This window comes from Sceloporus occidentalis, unplaced genomic scaffold (assembly GCF_023333645.1).
Source record: "Sceloporus occidentalis isolate IW3139 unplaced genomic scaffold, rSceOcc1.0.p SCAF_14, whole genome shotgun sequence".
In the NCBI taxonomy this organism is placed as follows: Eukaryota; Metazoa; Chordata; class Lepidosauria; order Squamata; family Phrynosomatidae; genus Sceloporus; species Sceloporus occidentalis.
This window is the reverse complement of record NW_028316994.1, coordinates 929,017-945,807: the sequence shown is the minus strand read 5'-3', so window position 1 is coordinate 945,807 and position 16,791 is coordinate 929,017. Positions and strand designations below refer to the sequence as shown.

The 16,791-nt window shown below is 40.1% G+C and overlaps 3 protein-coding genes across 3 annotated transcripts; 2 read left to right on the top strand and 1 right to left on the bottom strand.

Annotated features, from left to right (window-relative positions):
• Nucleotides 1–285: 285 nt before the first annotated feature.
• LOC149303431 (olfactory receptor 8S1-like) lies at nt 286–1,218 on the bottom strand. Its single transcript, XM_089480575.1, has one exon. It carries the CDS (start codon nt 1,216–1,218, stop codon nt 286–288), a length of 933 nt encoding a protein of 310 aa, XP_089336701.1.
• A 7,505-nt stretch (nt 1,219–8,723) lies between these two features.
• On the top strand, nt 8,724–9,662 carry LOC149303430 (olfactory receptor 5V1-like). The gene has a single exon (XM_089480445.1). It carries the CDS (start codon nt 8,724–8,726, stop codon nt 9,660–9,662), a length of 939 nt encoding a protein of 312 aa, XP_089336571.1.
• Nucleotides 9,663–13,475: 3,813 nt separating this feature from the next.
• Nucleotides 13,476–15,875, top strand: LOC149303429 (olfactory receptor 5V1-like). The gene is made up of 2 exons (XM_089480325.1): nt 13,476–13,719; nt 15,190–15,875. Exons 1-2 carry the CDS (start codon nt 13,482–13,484, stop codon nt 15,873–15,875), a joined length of 924 nt encoding a protein of 307 aa, XP_089336451.1. The 5' UTR covers nt 13,476–13,481.
• Nucleotides 15,876–16,791: the final 916 nt, after the last annotated feature.

Sequence of the window (16,791 nt, the reverse complement as noted above, 5' to 3'; positions counted from 1 at the left end):
CTGTTAAGGAGAGCACAGGTATGAATTTACAGGACCAAAGCAGTTTAGTTGAGGATAGGAAGCCTTGGAGATGTCTCATCCATAGGGTCACCATGAGTCAGAATCATACTTGAAGGTGATTATCAACAACAACAACAGCAGCAGCAACAACAACAACAGTCAATTAATAGTTCAACACTTACAGTGTTTTTTTAAAAGGAAGTTTAAAAAGGACTAAACAAGCTAACTTATATTTCAACATTCCATCATGGTATACCATAATTTGCTACAGGGTTATGTGCGGCTTTATTTAAGAAAACTACACTTTTGAAACATTTTTATCATAGCAGATTTAATGTCTTTGTTCTTCAAGCTATATATGATAGGGTTCAGCATGGGAGTCAGAATGCTATACTGGATAGATACCACTTTGTCTAGATATGTAAATGATTCTGAACTTGGCTTTATATATCGGAAAAAAGCTGTAATGTAAAATAAACCAACCACAATGAGGTGGGAGCTACAAGTAGAGAAGGCTTTATGTCTCCCTTCTGCTGAATGAATCTTGAGGATAGCGGAAATGATGTAAATGTAAGAGATGAAGGTGAGGAGGAATGAACTTAAACCAAATACCAATGCAGACGTAAGGAGAACTATATAATTGTTGAAGGTCTGTGTGCAAGATATGAGCAACACTGCAGGAAGTTCACAGGTATAGTGGCTAATTGTATTGTTTCTGCAAAACTGCAGATTCGCCAAGGGCACTACATTTACTACAGCATATAATGAGCCCATTGACCAGGCTCCACACACCAGTTTCCTGCAAATTTCTTTTCTCATAACTGTGGCGTAATGCAGTGGGTCACATATAGCAACATATCGATCAAAAGCCATTGCCGAGAGGATGAATACTTCTGCACAAGCAGCATGGAAAAAGAAAAAGACTTGAGCCATGCATCCTTCCCGGGAAATGGTTTTCTGCTTTGCTGTGAAGTTTTCCAGCATTTTGGGAACTATGATAGATGAACAGCAGATGTCAGCAAAGGCCAAATGACCAAGAAAGAAGAACATGGGAGTGTGTAGGCTAGGCTCAGTCCTGACCACCAGCATGACTGCTGCATTTCCTAGTAAAGTCACTGCAAATATTATTAGAAATATGAAAAAGAGAACAAGCTGTATGTGTGGATCACTAGAAAGTCCCAAGAGTAGAAACTCAGTTATTACTGTTTGATTTTCCATCACAAGTTTCTTTCAACAAACCTCAAATTTCTGTGAATTGAAAACAAATAAAATTAGTTTAATGTAGAATAAACATCAGCAGTTTTCATAAAACATGTTAAATACATTTTGTTTGTTTTTGATTTCTTTCAAAACTGGGAATTCAAGACAGTTTGTGACAAGATTAAAATCAGTACAGATATGAATGCCCAAAGTAAGAAGGTAAGGAGCTAGCGTGGCATAGAGGATTGAATGTTGGACAATGGCTCTGGAGACCAGGTTTCAAATCCACTTGGCCTTAAAAATCCACTGGGTGACCTTGGACAAGTAACATACTCTCAGTTCTCAGATGAACGCTGCGATAGGTTCACTCTAGAGTTGCCATGAGTCAGAAACAACTAGAAGGCACACATCAGCAGTAACAACAACAAGCATGATAAAACATAATTTAAAAACTATAATATTAAGACAAAGTTAGGCCCTATACAGACAGGCCAAAATAAAGCTGCTTCGGGTCACTTTGGAGGTATGCTGTTTACATGATGCATGCCTCCTAAGACTCTGGAAGCGGCACCAAAGCTGTGCACCACACCTTAGGACTGAATCGTGGCTTTGGTGTGGCTTCCGGGGTCTTAGTACGCATGCATTATTTAAACAGCATACCTCCAAAGTGACCTGAAGCAGCTTTATTTTGACCTGTCTGTATGGGGCCTTAGCTACCAAAATCTGCCTGAATAAAATATGTATTTTCCAGATGGTTGAAGGACAATAGAAAGACATCCAGCTTTGCTTCAGTTGGAAGGCACATCATGACCCCCCAAGAAAGTGCTTGTTAGGGTGACAGGGCCAAGAAAAATATTTCTCCCAAAGATCACAGAGGCTGCTGCCATATTGGAGAATTCATGTAGTTTGACTCTGCTTTAATTGGCATGCCTCAGTGCTATGGACTTCTAGGATTTGTAGTTTGTTGTGGCACCAGAGCTCTTTGACAGTGAAGCCTACATTTATCAAAACATTGCAAATCCCAGAATTCCATAGAATTGAGCCATGGCAGTTAAGGTGATGCCAAACTGCATTAATCTTGCAGTGTAGATGCAGTCAGAACATGTGCAGGTTAGCATAGAAAACAATCTTTCAGATAGCTTCAGAGTGTACTGGACTATACAATATTTATGCACACAGTTTTTGTTTTTACAGTGATAATCTATTCTGCAGCAGTGTTCATTTCAATGAATTGTGTTGAATTTACATAAAGAATCATTCACATTTTACAGTAGTATTTTACAAATGTACATGTCTGGAGGAGGGGAGGTAGAACTGAATGCATGCACAGTGTTAGAAATGCAGAAGGGTGAAAAATAGCAATTTCTAATAAATTAATTGCACTTCAGATGCAAGAACAGGTAATTCAGAATCACAAATTCTAGGGAGAAAATTGGCTGTGAAAAAAGTTTAGAACAGCAAATCTTTTAATGGACAAGATACTTGGCATGAAAGACAAAAGTAAAACTGTGGTGATGTTTTGCAGCATAGATGAGCAAGAAAAGATAGCCTTACTGTATTTCTTCCTGTCATGCAGATGTTAATGGAACAGAAAACTGTCACTTTAAAAGGAAACAACTTTAAGGTCCCTCTGCTTTGTGACTACTCTGTGTGCATCAAGCTCATGCAGACTGGATTCCTACCCCCGAGTGTAAAGTATTCAAAAATAAGTCTGTGAAGCACATGTGGAATACTACAGCAATTCATATGGTTGATGTAACAAAGATGCATCAACAGACCTCACGGGTTTAAAGAGGTAACCATTCTTTTCTATTTGCAAAGCCTCTTCCTTTTAACAAAGGAGCAAAAAGTTCCATGCATAGACAGAAATTCTCAGGCAGTTATCAATCCTTTGAATTGGCAAACTTGAGAGAAATTGAAAATACATTGTTACTCTAACAATCCTCAGACACAGAATACCAGAGAGCCAAGTGCATGATATTGAGCTCAAGAAGGAAATACTGGTCATTGGAAGAAAGCAGCTCAACTGGTCACTTCAAAAGAACAGACTAGGCTGGTTAACTGGTAATTTGAGACCATCTACAAAATACAATCCAACTGCTGAAGTCACAACGGAAGCCCAGGAAGCCCAAATAAGACTGCCGTTGGACGGGGGGGGGGGAGTTTGGGGAGAATTCTGCATCAGTTATTCAATAATTTGGGAAGTTCTGCAACAAGATCCATTCCAAAATGTAGTTTTTTCACATCACATCATCACTTTTAGAATGAATCTAACTTTTCCCTTTGCTACAAAAACACTTTAAATAGTTAGTTACCTTGCTTTTGGAAAGGCACACAAATTCCTCACATCTTCTTCTCAGTTGTTCAGTCTCTGCACTAAGCATTGGAGAGATATCTCTTGAACAAGGTTGTTAAAAAAGGAAGTGTTGTGATGTCATCTTTTCTTCTACAGGGTTTTGTGTTGTTGTTTTTTGGTTCCTTTGAAAATTAGCCTTCTGCTCATCCTGCTTCCTTTGGGGATCCATTTATAACCAAAACAAATAGAAGTTCATCCTATACCAAATAACCTATGTACTATATGCATTGTTTGCCTTCAAGTCATTTCTGAGTTATGGCAACCATAAGGAAAATTTATCACAGGGTTTTCTTGGCAAGTTTCTTCAGAGGGGGTTTGCAATTGCCATCCTCTGAGGCTGAGAGACTGTGATTTTCCCAAGGTCACCCAGAGGATTTCCATGGCTAAGTGGGAATTTGAACTCTGGCCTCCAGAGTTGTAGTCCAATGCTCAAACCACTGCACCACACTGGCTGTATATGTGAGAATTTATTCATAAATTCTCTGCATAAACATCCATTTTATATGGACCCTAACAGTGTTGTGTAGTGGTCTGAGAGTAATCTAGGGAGACCAGGGTTCAAATCCCTGCTCAGCCATGGAAACACACAGGACAAGTCACACACCTTCCGCTTCAGAGGAAATTCTCCCAATAAAACCCCATGATATAGTCATAATTCAGAAATGACTAGAAGGCACACAACAACAGCATCAGCAGCAACAACTATTACTGATATGCATTACTGATACATTATTGATATGTATGAGATCATGTGATCAAGAATGCCTTATCAGACTTTGTGATCATGAAAGCAGTCATCACATTAGGCCAAATACAGTTACAGAACCATTTGCACAGTTAGATGCTCAGTGTGTTGAGGGCCAGAATCCTGATGGACAATTACAAATAGGTGACATACTGTTACATATTCGTAACTGCTACATATTCACAATCCTCATGTAGCCCCTAGTTTAGGGGCCATGCAGTGACTATGAAATTACCCCAAACCCTACCTAATAGTAAGCAACCACTGAGAGTGATTGGGGTCTGTTAGGAGTGTGAGTCTTAATGTGTGGTGAAGACATCCTTCTCTCAGGCCAAGGCTCATGTGACTCCTGCACTGAGAAGCAGGCTGAACTTTATAGTATAATAAGTAAAGTTATGTTTTTCTGTACTGGTGGTGTAGTATGTTTTTTTTCCCATTTTTTCTTACACTAGTGTCCTATGTCAGCATCATTCCTACAATCCTGAAGATGAATTCAGCAGCAGCAAGGAAGAAAAACTTCTCTACATGCAGTTCCCAGATCATTGTGGTGGCTTTGTTCTATGGGACTGGCTTCTTTCAGTATCTGAGGTCTGATTCTGCTTTTTCAATACTTTGGGGGTAAAATCTTCTCTATCCAATATAGCATTTCAACCTCCATATTATCCATAGGGATCTAGTAGCACCTTTGAGACTAACTGAAAGAAAGAAGCTGATAGCATGAGCTTTTGTAGACTTCAAACTACTTCTTCAGATGCATAGGGTGGATCTGAGGAAGAAGATTGAAGTCTACTTCCTTCTCTCTGTTCCACCAACTTCACAGGTACAGTTAGTGAGACACAAGACAGGGCCTTCTCTGTGGCTGCCCCTGGGCTTTGGACTTCCCTTCCTAAGGAGGGCAGAATGACCCCCTCCTTGTTGTCCTTCCATCAGCAGTCAAAGAGAGTGCTGTATTGTTTTAAACTGAAGTGGTTTTTTAAATTCCTTGTTACATTTTAAGTGTTTTTTTTTTAAATTAATATTGTCAATGGCTCATTTCTATTTTAATGTTGTCTTTTTGTATACAGTGGTACCCCGGGATACGAATTGACCGCGTTACGAAATTTCCGGGGTACGAAAAAGTTAGATTTAAAAAAAAACTGTTCCGGGTAACGAAAGATTTTTCGGGTTACGAAATTAATTTTGGCGCGAAATTTAAATCCGAAGCGTGGCTAGCGGCTTTCCAGCGGCTTTCCAGCGCCTTTTCGGGTTGCGAAATTTATCGGGTTACGAACGGCGCCGCGGAACGAATTAATTTCGTAACCCGAGGTAGCACTGTATATTACTTATGGCATAATTGGTTTAAATTGTAACCTGCCTTGAGTCTCAATTTTTGGGGAGATGAGATATAAATTATGATGATGGTGGTGATGATGACAATGATGACAAGTTCAGTTTAGCCTTAAAGAAATCTCACCCCTGTCTTCCCTGTATAAGCTCCCATGCACACTGCAATGTTCTGCAGCCAACAAAAAGTGAGTACATAGTAGTCAGTTACTGGGTTCTAGGTTGCATCTCTCTATCCTCTTTGTCCATTAGCCTTGATTATAGCAGAAGGGACATTTTGTTCAGAGGTGGTGTAGTGTTTTGAGGATTAGACTCTGGGAGATCAGGGTTCAAATCTCTATTCAACCATGGAAACCCACTAGGTGATTTTGGGCAAGTCAGCCCCCAGAAGAAGGCAATAGCAAATCATCTCTGATTAAAATGTACCCATAAAACCCCATAATAGGTTCTCCTTAGGGATATCTTAAATCCCAGATGACTTGAATCTACACAAGGAAAGCAAAAAGGTTGCCACCTCCCATCATCCCTATGGTATAATCTTCAGATTTATACCTCCTTTCTTGTGGTTTCTGCCGTCAGGGATTCACAGAGATATAGATAGGAGCTAAACAGGCTATACAGAAATGACAGAGGCATGGTTGTGGAAAAGAAAACAGATACAATATTGATGAATGCCTTGAAGAATCAAGTTCAGGGTAAGACAAGTTCCCAGAACAGTGGTATCAGGCCCAGAAAAAAGAAGAGAGGGGTGCTTTTGGGGCCAGTCTTAAGGACCAGTTAACTTGCTGAGAAAGGGGTTAGGAAGACAAGTTAAACGTTAAACATTTATGTCAGCACACCCTGTTGCATGTTGGGATGAAGAGGCAGAAACAATGGCACCAGGACTTCTTCTTTCCACATTGGAGTGTCTGTTGTAAGGTAAGGCTAGAGCTTACTTTTCATTTTCTTTACATAGTTTATCAAATTGATGCCCGTGTCATCACTAAGCTTGAGACTGGAATTCTGTTGATGCACTACATAGATCTTAAAAGTCCATTAGCATAATGCAATTTTACTTGGTCTACATAGTAAATGAATGAAGTGAATGAATGAAGGTATATTTTCCAATGCCCTCTTCAAGAAAAGAAAGCCCCAGGCGCTGACCAGTCTATCTCTTCACCACTGGCCTTCATGGCCCAGGTGCTGGGAGGGTCTCAGAGTAAACAGCATCCAGAGAAGTCTGGAATGGAAAAAGTTTTGTACCACCGGTCAGGCAATTTAAAAGCCAGGCTTTCCAAAGCACGTTTAACTTTGAGGGCCTGTTCAAAAGGCTGCCTTGAGAGAAATAAACTGCTTAGAGTCTATAGCTTTCTTTTTACCTAGCCCTTTCTTTTCCCAGTGACAACTATGAATCATCTGCCCTTTCTTTGAGGTGACTTAGGGTGCATCTATGCTGTAGAAATAATGCAGCATGACACCACTTTGAGAGCTATTGCTCCATCCTAGGGAATCTTAGGATCTGTAGTTTTATAATGTTTTAGCCTTTTCTGCCCAAGAGTGTTGGTGCTTCACCAAACCACGAATACCAGGATTCTGGAGGATGAAGTCATAGCACTTAAAGTGATGTCAAACTATATTGTTTCTAAAGTATGCCTGTTTGTTTGTTTGTTTTAAACTGTGCACTGGTTAACCTCTGGACTGCAGCTGCACTACAAGCTATGGTTGCTTAGTTAAGTCACTGCACAGGTACACAACAAAATCTCTATCTTTGTCTTGCCTCTTTATCCAGTGCTACATCTATAAAGTTTTGCATCCTTGTTGGGGAGCTTCAAAGGTCTATCACCACACATTTCCCCCCTCTGCATTTATGTGGGAAGTTAAAGGTAGAAGATAATAGGGGGAAAAGTTATCGAAGAAAGTGAGTTATTTCTCACATGAATAACTGAATTTCTGCTTGAAATGTGTGCTCTTTTACTGAATTTACTCAAAGGAAATAAATACGTTTTTTCAGTTAAAGTCTCAGTCTTAAAAACATTTAGCAACAGAAGCCAGAAACAGTGCAGATGTCCATCCATCCAACCCCTTCTGATACAGATTTTCTCCCATTCTGTTTGCATATTAAAATTAGGACAATAGACTGAATGCACAGGAAGATAAGTGGCATTTGGTTGGTCAAACTCTGAAATCTCCATCTTGGTTTCCTCATTAGGCTTTGATAAATTTCTTTAAGTCAATTGAATCTTTAAGTTTGATTGAATCTTTAAGTTCAATTTTTAAAGTTAATTTCCTACAGCATAAAAATACTAAAAATTGGTAAACATTAGGCAACAGATCAATGTATTAGTGCTCAGTGTATTAGCACTAAGCTGGCAAACAGTTTCTGCAATATTCCACCAAACTGATTTATTCAAAGTCCTGTTAAACAAAACTGAAGCAGGAATGGGATGGAATGAACTTAATCTTGTTAGAACAATAAAATAACTGTTCATGGACTTGGCAAATCTGTCAATCCCTAGAACGAATCATAGAGACTAATTCTCTCACAAGGACATAGTTGATGTGTTGCTTGAAAGACAGCTATCTGTGTTAATTTTCACTATTTTCCATGTTTTCTTTTTCTTCTTTCAGCCTAGGAATGCATACTGATAAAAGTGTTCCTGTAGACCCTTGGACTATTGTCCCATTCTGGAAATCTTCCTTTCACCCCAAATATCTGAATTTCTACAGTATCTTCTCTTACATTATGCTTCCTCAAATCTGTGGGTGAAATTACTGCTTCAGATGCCAAATAAGCTTTTGTACTCCAATGATTCTCCCATTATAAAAACATCAGAATTTTTGCCTTGCTGGATTTTATTGATCCTTCCCCCCATCTATTCCTGAAAGATATTCATGCTTTTATGTAGACCACAATGGAATCATTTTAAAGTTTAAATTAATCAGCAAAATGAGTGGAGGATAATCCTTTGTATCTAAGGGTGTTTGTATTATATCTTTCATTTGTTGTATTTGATGCTTGTGTGTTCATTTAAATCAGTTCTTGCTCATATTTAGTACATATTAAGCTGAATGTGTTTATTCTCCATTTGCTCAGATTTTAGATTAGTTAAAGAGATCCATATGGCAAATCAAACTGTAATAACAGAATTTATACTCTTGGGGTTCTCCAATAATCCATGCATACAGGTTTTTCTATTTTTTTTATTTCTATTAATGTATGCAATTACATTGCTAGGAAACATTGTGATCATGCTTGTGATTAAGACTGAATCCAGCCTTGGCACCCCCATGTTCTATTTTCTCAGTCATTTAGCTTTTGTTGACATTTGTTATTCATCTGTCACTCTCCCAAAGCTACTTAGAAATCTCAACACAAAAGAGAAGACTATTTCCTGGGAAGGGTGTATTGCGCAGATATTCTTCTTTTTCCAGGCTGCTTGTGCTGAAGTATTCATCCTCTCTGCCATGGCTTATGATCGGTATGTTGCTGTATGTAACCCACTGCATTATACCACAACCATGAAAAAAGAAATATGTAGACAACTAGTAGGTGGTGCCTGGACAATGGGTTTTTTGTATGGCGTAACGAATGCCCTTCCCTTGACCAGTTTGCATTTTTGCATGGACAATAAAATTAACCACTACAGCTGTGACATCCCTTCACTTCTGGTGCTGTCTTGTGATGAGACTGTCACTAATTATATCGTACTCCTTTCCTCCAGTTTTCTCTTTGGTCTAACATCATTCTTTTTCACTTTGGTCTCCTACATTTACATCATCGCCACCATCATGAAGATTCATTCAGCAGAAGGAAGAAGCAAAGCTTTCTCCACATGCAGTTCTCACCTGATTGTTGTGGTTTTATTCTATGGAACTGGTTATTTCCGCTATTTAAGACCTAATTCTTCCACTTCATCATTTATTGATCAACTCTTCTCCATCCAATATAGCATCTCCACACCCATGCTGAACCCTATTATCTATAGTCTGAAGACCAAGGAGGTGAAGGAAGCTATTAAGAAACTAGTGAGACAAAGATTGCTTACTCATGTGAAATGAATTTTACCAATATTCAACCAGACAATATTTTGGCAGTGAACCGACTTCAACATTAGCTTTCTTTTGCTTCCATATTGTAGAATGTACTAGAATTAATTCTCAATTTGAGAAATGGCAAACTGGTGTCCTTGCAATCTATGTCACTATCATTTTAAAAGAACAAATCTTGCTTGTGCTAAATGAATTTTAACATGAAAACTCCATTACATGTTTGCTTTAGGGTCACCATTAAGTGGGAAACAGCTTGAAGGCACAGAGCAACAACAAAGGCAAATGTGTCATGGAGCTTTCATGACAAGATTTGTTTGGAGGAGGGTTTGCCTTTGCCTTCCTCTGAGGCTGAGATGGTGAGACTTGTTCAAGGTCACTTAGTGAGTTTTGATGGTTGAGTGAGGATTACATCCCAGGTCTCCAGAGTCATCATCCAGTGCTCAAACCATTACACCACAGCAGCTTTACCATACTGAGAGGCAATTGCTGGGCAAGGTTCTTTGTAAAATCTGATTGCTTCCTTTTGGAGTTTCCTATAACAATAATGATAATATAATGTGTAAAACTGCTAAAACACAGCATTACCTCAGGGAAGTGGAACACAGATCTCTAGCAGAGAATTCCAAAAACCTTATCTTAGATATTAAGATCCATTGTGTGAGGCTTGGCAAGACATAGATTGTATTTCCTAGGGATGTAATATCCTAGGGATGTAAATCTTCACTCATTCCATTTTCAAAAGAAACAATGAATAATATTAGCAATTTTCTTCTCACCAGGAGAAAGTATTTACAGTTCAGAACTTATTCTGTGCAGTGTGTGTGTGTGCGTGTGTGTGTGCGTGTGTATAAGAAACAGCATTTTCTGGACAAAATATTATTTCATGTGCAAAAAATGTTGTTTTCTGTGCAAAAGAAAGGTGTGGGTTTTGAGCAGAATAAGTCAAAAACTATAAATATTCTTGTCAGTCCAGGATTCTCCTCATCAGGGTTTCCCAGCCCTGAAGAAACATGGTTTTCAATATTTATTTATTAAATATTCTTTCCATCCATATTCGATCCATCACAATAGTCATCATTCAAGTGTACCTGCACTACATCATTATAGCAGTTTGAGCTCAATGTAATTGCCATGGCTCTATCCTACAGAATTCTGAGATTTGTAGTTTCATGTAGTACTTGGTTATCTGTTAGAGAGCTCTCAGATACACTCTGAGTGTTCTGTGAACGATTAGTTCATGAGTAACAAAATCCATCTGAGAAACTACACTGAAATCTATGAAAGCTCACCCTGTCCATTTCTTTCTTTTGGTTAGCCTCAAAGGTACTACAAGATCTCTCTACATGCTGATTCTACAGACTAACATGGTTATATCTTTGAATTGAGTAGCGTATAATTTGTCACCAAAATATCACAAAATATAGCTACAAACAAATGTGAAGATATCTTCATTGTGTGCATTACATAATGTGATTTGAGGAGGTCCAAAAATGGTTTTAGTAAAGCATAGAAATTTCTTGATCAAGGTTCATACATCTTTAGATGGATTTTTATTAATATAAACTTTAAAGCACTTTAGAATTCCTACCTGAAGAAAGAAAAGAAAAGAAAAGAAAGATTACAATGTTAGGAGCTCTAATTGCAAGTGAATTCCCATTGGCAAGAGAAAGTGCATTGGGAAATGTTCAGAAGGCAATTCATTAATGATTTCATGGGTTTGAATATGCTTAAGAAGAAAGTCTCAGTTCCTGTATCCTATTTGAAAAGACATCTTCTGAGAATCCATTTTTCTACAGTCTATCATGTCAGGAAAGAGGGAACACTAAAGAAGGAGGCAAAAATATTTTATTTCAGCAGGTTAGCCAGACAGAAGGAGAAGAATCTAGGTGAGTCCAGTTCTTTTCAGGTTGCATTCAAAATGACTATTTTGAGGACACACATGCTGTGAAATTTGGAGAAAAAAATTATTGTAATCATTATTAGCTTCATTTTATTTTGGCAATAACATAAATAATTGTGCAAAATAATAACCCATAAATATGCCTTGTGCTGTCGTCATCATCATTCTTAAACTGACAATAACATAGGGTGCATCCACACTGCAGGAATAATCCCACCTTAAGTGTCCTGGCTCAATACAATTGAATTATGGGAACTGTAATTAGTTGTGATCCCAGAACAGAATGGAGTGGAGTTGCATCAGGGGATGTCCTGCAAGAAGGGACATCTTTTGCTCCTCTTTGTACAGTGCTAACAAAGGTCAGTGATGGTGATACTGCTGGTCTCTCTGAGAGTTAACCTCAGTGTTGCTCATCACTACTGCTGGTGCCCAGTAGTCGTTCCTATGACTATTAAGGTACCAGTTTTTCCTTCTCCCCCCTCAGTTCTATCTCTGTTCCCTTTCCCTCTCCCATAGTGTAATGGTTTCCAGGGAGCATTCCTGGAGTCGAGTCAAGAAAACAAGCTAATCATGATTCTTTATGCCAGAAAAAGGACTTTGGGAAAGAGAATGAGTAATGAGAGTCTCTGGCCAAAACTGCAGATTCTGTGGATATGGAAGAGTGATTTTAGCTAAAAGAACTTAATTTAGGCAGTTATTTCAGCAGTTATTTGCTGACCAACCCTGAAATGATGATACAAGACACAGAAAATGGGTTGAAAATAGGGCCGTTTATGTCATTGACCTATTTATGAATTTCTTAACAAACCAGCTGGGAAAGCAGCCTAGTGTGAGAGCAGCTGTAGCTAATGGGCTCTTCCTCCGGCCACCTGGGCAACCACACCTGATCCCTAATGTTAACCCAGAATCTGGGTTATTCGCTTACTGGCCCGCATCAGGAAGGCCAACCAGAATCTCCCTCTTCCCAACCCCAAGGATTAAAGAGTTGGTTTATCCTTCAGGCAGCTTCAAGGGGCATATCTTTCTCACGTCCCAGGTCCCAAGACCCAAAGACGTAGTTCTGGAGATCTCCCTTCCACCCAAACAGTGGCCTAGGTTCTTGTTGAAATCTAAATTACCCCCAACATCTGCCTATGATAACCTAACTAGACACCATCCAAGCCAGTTACCCAATTTCTGACTGGTTATGGTATGGGGTAAGCAAAAAAGCCCTTGGAAGGAAGAAAATTTCCTATCCGGCTTTCAAGCAACCAAGAAACGTTATACTATACCGGTGGTGGGAGGGTGGTTTGAACACAAGGGTGCAAATAAAGAAACTGGGGGTGTCAGGATCATATCCTCTCTGGCCATGCCCCCAGCATCTTCCCACCTTAGCATAACTGCCAAGGCAAGGTTTAAAAGTTTGTCTCGCCTTCGTGGAAGCCAGCAGATTGTACACCATTGGCAGGTTTTATTTTTATTGATTTGATCATTTGTATGTGCAGCACTGTGTATGTTTACAGTGCTTTTGAAATTAAACTATAATAATAATTATAATAATAACAACAACAGCAAACTATATGTCCCATCCCAACACATGCTCACTGTCACAAATATATGCACACATAGTTGTATAATTCAAGCCTAATATTCCCTTGGGCTCACTATTTCAGAAATTGTCATTTGCAGTATGAAGTTATAATTAAAATATGTCACGCATTACATCGGAAGTGTTATTCATAAATTTGATTAAACCACTGACACACAAACATATTAATAAATCTATAGATTGCAATCCTTCTGAATATAAGAGCATTGACTTCTGAGTAAGTTTGTGTAAGATAAGATTATATATACAGTTTTAAACAAGTATCTCCAATTGTGAAATAATATACTAATGTTTTATTTATCTCCTCATGCAGACATTAGGGATATTCAACCAACACTTCATGGAAAATCAGACAATTATTACTGAATTCCTTCTGTTGGAACTTTCAAGTGATCCACAAGTAAAATGGCTCCTCTTCTTTGGGTTTATAAGCATATACACTGGAACACTATTAGCAAATTCCATGATCATATTGGTAATCGGGAATGAGCCTCGTCTTCACACTCCCATGTTCTTCTTTCTCAGACATCTAGCCATGGTGGACATTTGCTATTCATCTGTTACAGTTCCAAAGATGCTAGAATAATAATAATAATAAAATTTTTATTTATACCCCGCCCTTCCAAATGATCAGGGCGGCTAACAAAATGCACCAAAGTGCAAACAAGATACAAAATTAAAAACACACATTAACAACAACAACAATCCTTAAAAACAATAAAAAACCCCTAAGCCCAACCTCACGGCCACGAGAGAGGAGGGAGGCCCACAGGATGTTTAGTCGGGGAATGCCTGATTAAATAGGAAGGTTTTTAAGCCCTTCCTAAATTGGGCCAGGGTGGTAGATGAGCGGAGCTCCGTGGGCAACGTATTCCAGAGGGCTGGGGCAGCTGTGGAAAAGGATCTTCTGGCAGTAGCAGCCAACCTAGCCCCAGGCACCTTCAGGAGTTGCTGCCCAGATGTTCTGAGGGTGCGAGGCGGAATGTACGGGGAGAGGCGGTCCTCCAGGAATCCTGGGCCCAAGCCATTTAGGGCTTTATAAGTGATAACCAACGCCTTATATTGCGCTCGGAAGCGAATGGGCAGCCAATGGAGATCTTTAAGCACGGGTGTTATATGGCTGGTCCTGGAAGCACCAGTGACCAGTCGTGCTGCCATGTTCTGCACCAGTTGCAGCTTCCGAGTTTGGTATAAGGGTTGCCCCATGTAGAGTACGTTACAGAAATCCAGTCTCGAAGTTACCAGAGCATGTACAACAGTTTCAAGGTCCCTCTGAGCCAGGTATGGGCGCAGCTGGCGAATCAGCCGAAGCTGATAACAGGTACTCTTGACCGTCGCATTCACCTGAGCAGTCAGGTGAAGGGAAGAGTCAAGAAGCACCCCCAGACTGCGCACGGAGTCCTTCACGGGGAGCGTGACCCCATTCAGGACAGGTGGAACCACCGTCATTCCTGGTCCAGGGGAACCTATCACTAGTACCTCCGTTTTTTCTGGATTAAGCTTGAGTCGGTTTTCCCTCATCCAGCCCATTACTGACTCCAGACAGGCCACGAGAGGAGAGACGCCATCCCTGGTCACTGCATCAGTCGGAGACATAGAGAAAATAATTTGGGTGTCATCAGCGTACTGATAACCCCGCGCCCCATATCTCCGGATGATCTCTCCCAGCGGTTTCATGTAAATGTTAAATAGCATGGGGGACAAAATGGCTCCTTGAGGGACCCCAGTATTAAGGGCCCGCTCGCTGGAGCACACGTCCCCCAGCTGCACCATCTGGGACCTCCCAGAGAGGTAGGAGCGGAACCACTGGAGCGCAGTGCCCCCGACTCCCACCTCAGCCAGGCGCCCCAGAAGGATACCATGGTCTATGGTATCGAAAGCCGCTGAGATGTCCAAGAGCACCAACAGGGACACGCTCCCCCTGTCAATGCCCAGACGGAGATCATCGACCAAGGCGACCATGGCCGTCTCAACCCCGTGACCCGCTCGGAAGCCAGTTTGAAATGGGTCCAGATAATCCGTTTCATCCAAGACCGCCTGAAGCTGGATCGAAAACTTTGTGGGAAAGCAGAAATCCATTTCAGTGGAGGGATGCTATGCACAGATCTTCTTTTTCATCCATTTTAGTGGTGTGGAAGTTTATTTGCTTTCAACAATGGCATATGATCGCTATGTTGCTATCTGTGACCCACTACATTATTCAACAATTATGAAAAAACAAATCTGCAGGCAGCTGGTGGGGGCAGCCTGGGCAATGGGTTTATTCGATGCTGTTGTCAACACAGTGCCTTTAATACATTTGACCTTCTGTGGACTCAACAGAATCAGCCACTACACATGTGAACTTCCTGCAGTTTTGAGTATGTCTTGTAGTAACACATTTATCAATTACATATTAATAGTTGTCTCTGGTTTTGTGTTTGGTTGCACCTCCTTCCTCCTCACCCTTGTGTCGTATGTGTATATCATTTCAACAATCCTGAAGATTCATTCAGCCAAAGGCAGAAGCAAAGCCTTCTCTACCTGCAGTTCTCACCTCATTGTGGTTTGCTTGTTTTACCTTTCAGTGTTTTTTCGATACTTGAAGCCAAGTTCCAATTCCCTCACAGATCTGGACAGAGTGATCTCTGTCCAGTACCTCGTTTTGACTCCTCTGTTGAATCCTGTCATATACAGTCTTAAAAATCAAGAAATTAAAACTATTCTTTGGAAAAGGTTTGGGAAATGTAAGTAAATCTTGGTTGTTGTTAGCTGCCTGCGAGTAGATCTCAACTGATGATGACCCGGTGAATGAGAGGTCTCCAAGCCCCCCATCCTCTATTTCCCTGCTCAGGTCCTGCAGGCTTACCCCATGGTTTCCCTGATTGAGTCTATCCATCTGGCATGTGGTCTTCCTCTCTTCCTCTCTTTCTACTTCCCTCCACTTTCCCCAGCATTATTGTCTTTTCTAATGAGTTGTGCCTTCTCATTATGAGTGTGAACATGGAAAGAGTACGTTCACCTTGGTTTGTTTTTCTTTTATTAATTTTGATTTTTGATGCACAAAGGTCACAGGAAGGAAGGTATTAGAAGCATGTGACACAAAGAGGAGGTTTGGACAAATATTAATCACATTCAAGTGTAAAACTGTAAAAACAAATGAAAGACGTTAAGTGCTGTCACTCTGACCACGGAGTCTTTGTTCTCACTTAATTGTCAATGTATGTGTTGTGTTTCAAGATTGTATGTTTGTTACTTTTAACAGTTGTAAACTTTGTCAAACAATACCATGACATTTTTAATACCATTTGTATTCTTTTCCTATAAAGTGATCATGTTTTCCTTCTATGAGCCCATCTAAGATCTTCGGGGGAAGACTTCCTCTCTATCCTGCTATCATCACAGGTGCATTTGGTGAGGACAAGGGAGAGATTGTCTTCATGGGGGCTGCTCCTAAGCTGTTGAAATCCCTCCCATGGAAGCATTATTTGGCCCCTTCTCTGCTCTCTTTCCACTGGCAAACAAACACCTTTGTTTTAGAGCAGGCCTCTGGCTCTTAACGTACTGTAGGATAAATATTATTTTTCAAAGGGCTCTGTTATACTTTGAACTTCTTACTATGTTTTAATATGTTATAAACTGTTTCCAATAGAACTGCCTATTTAATTAAA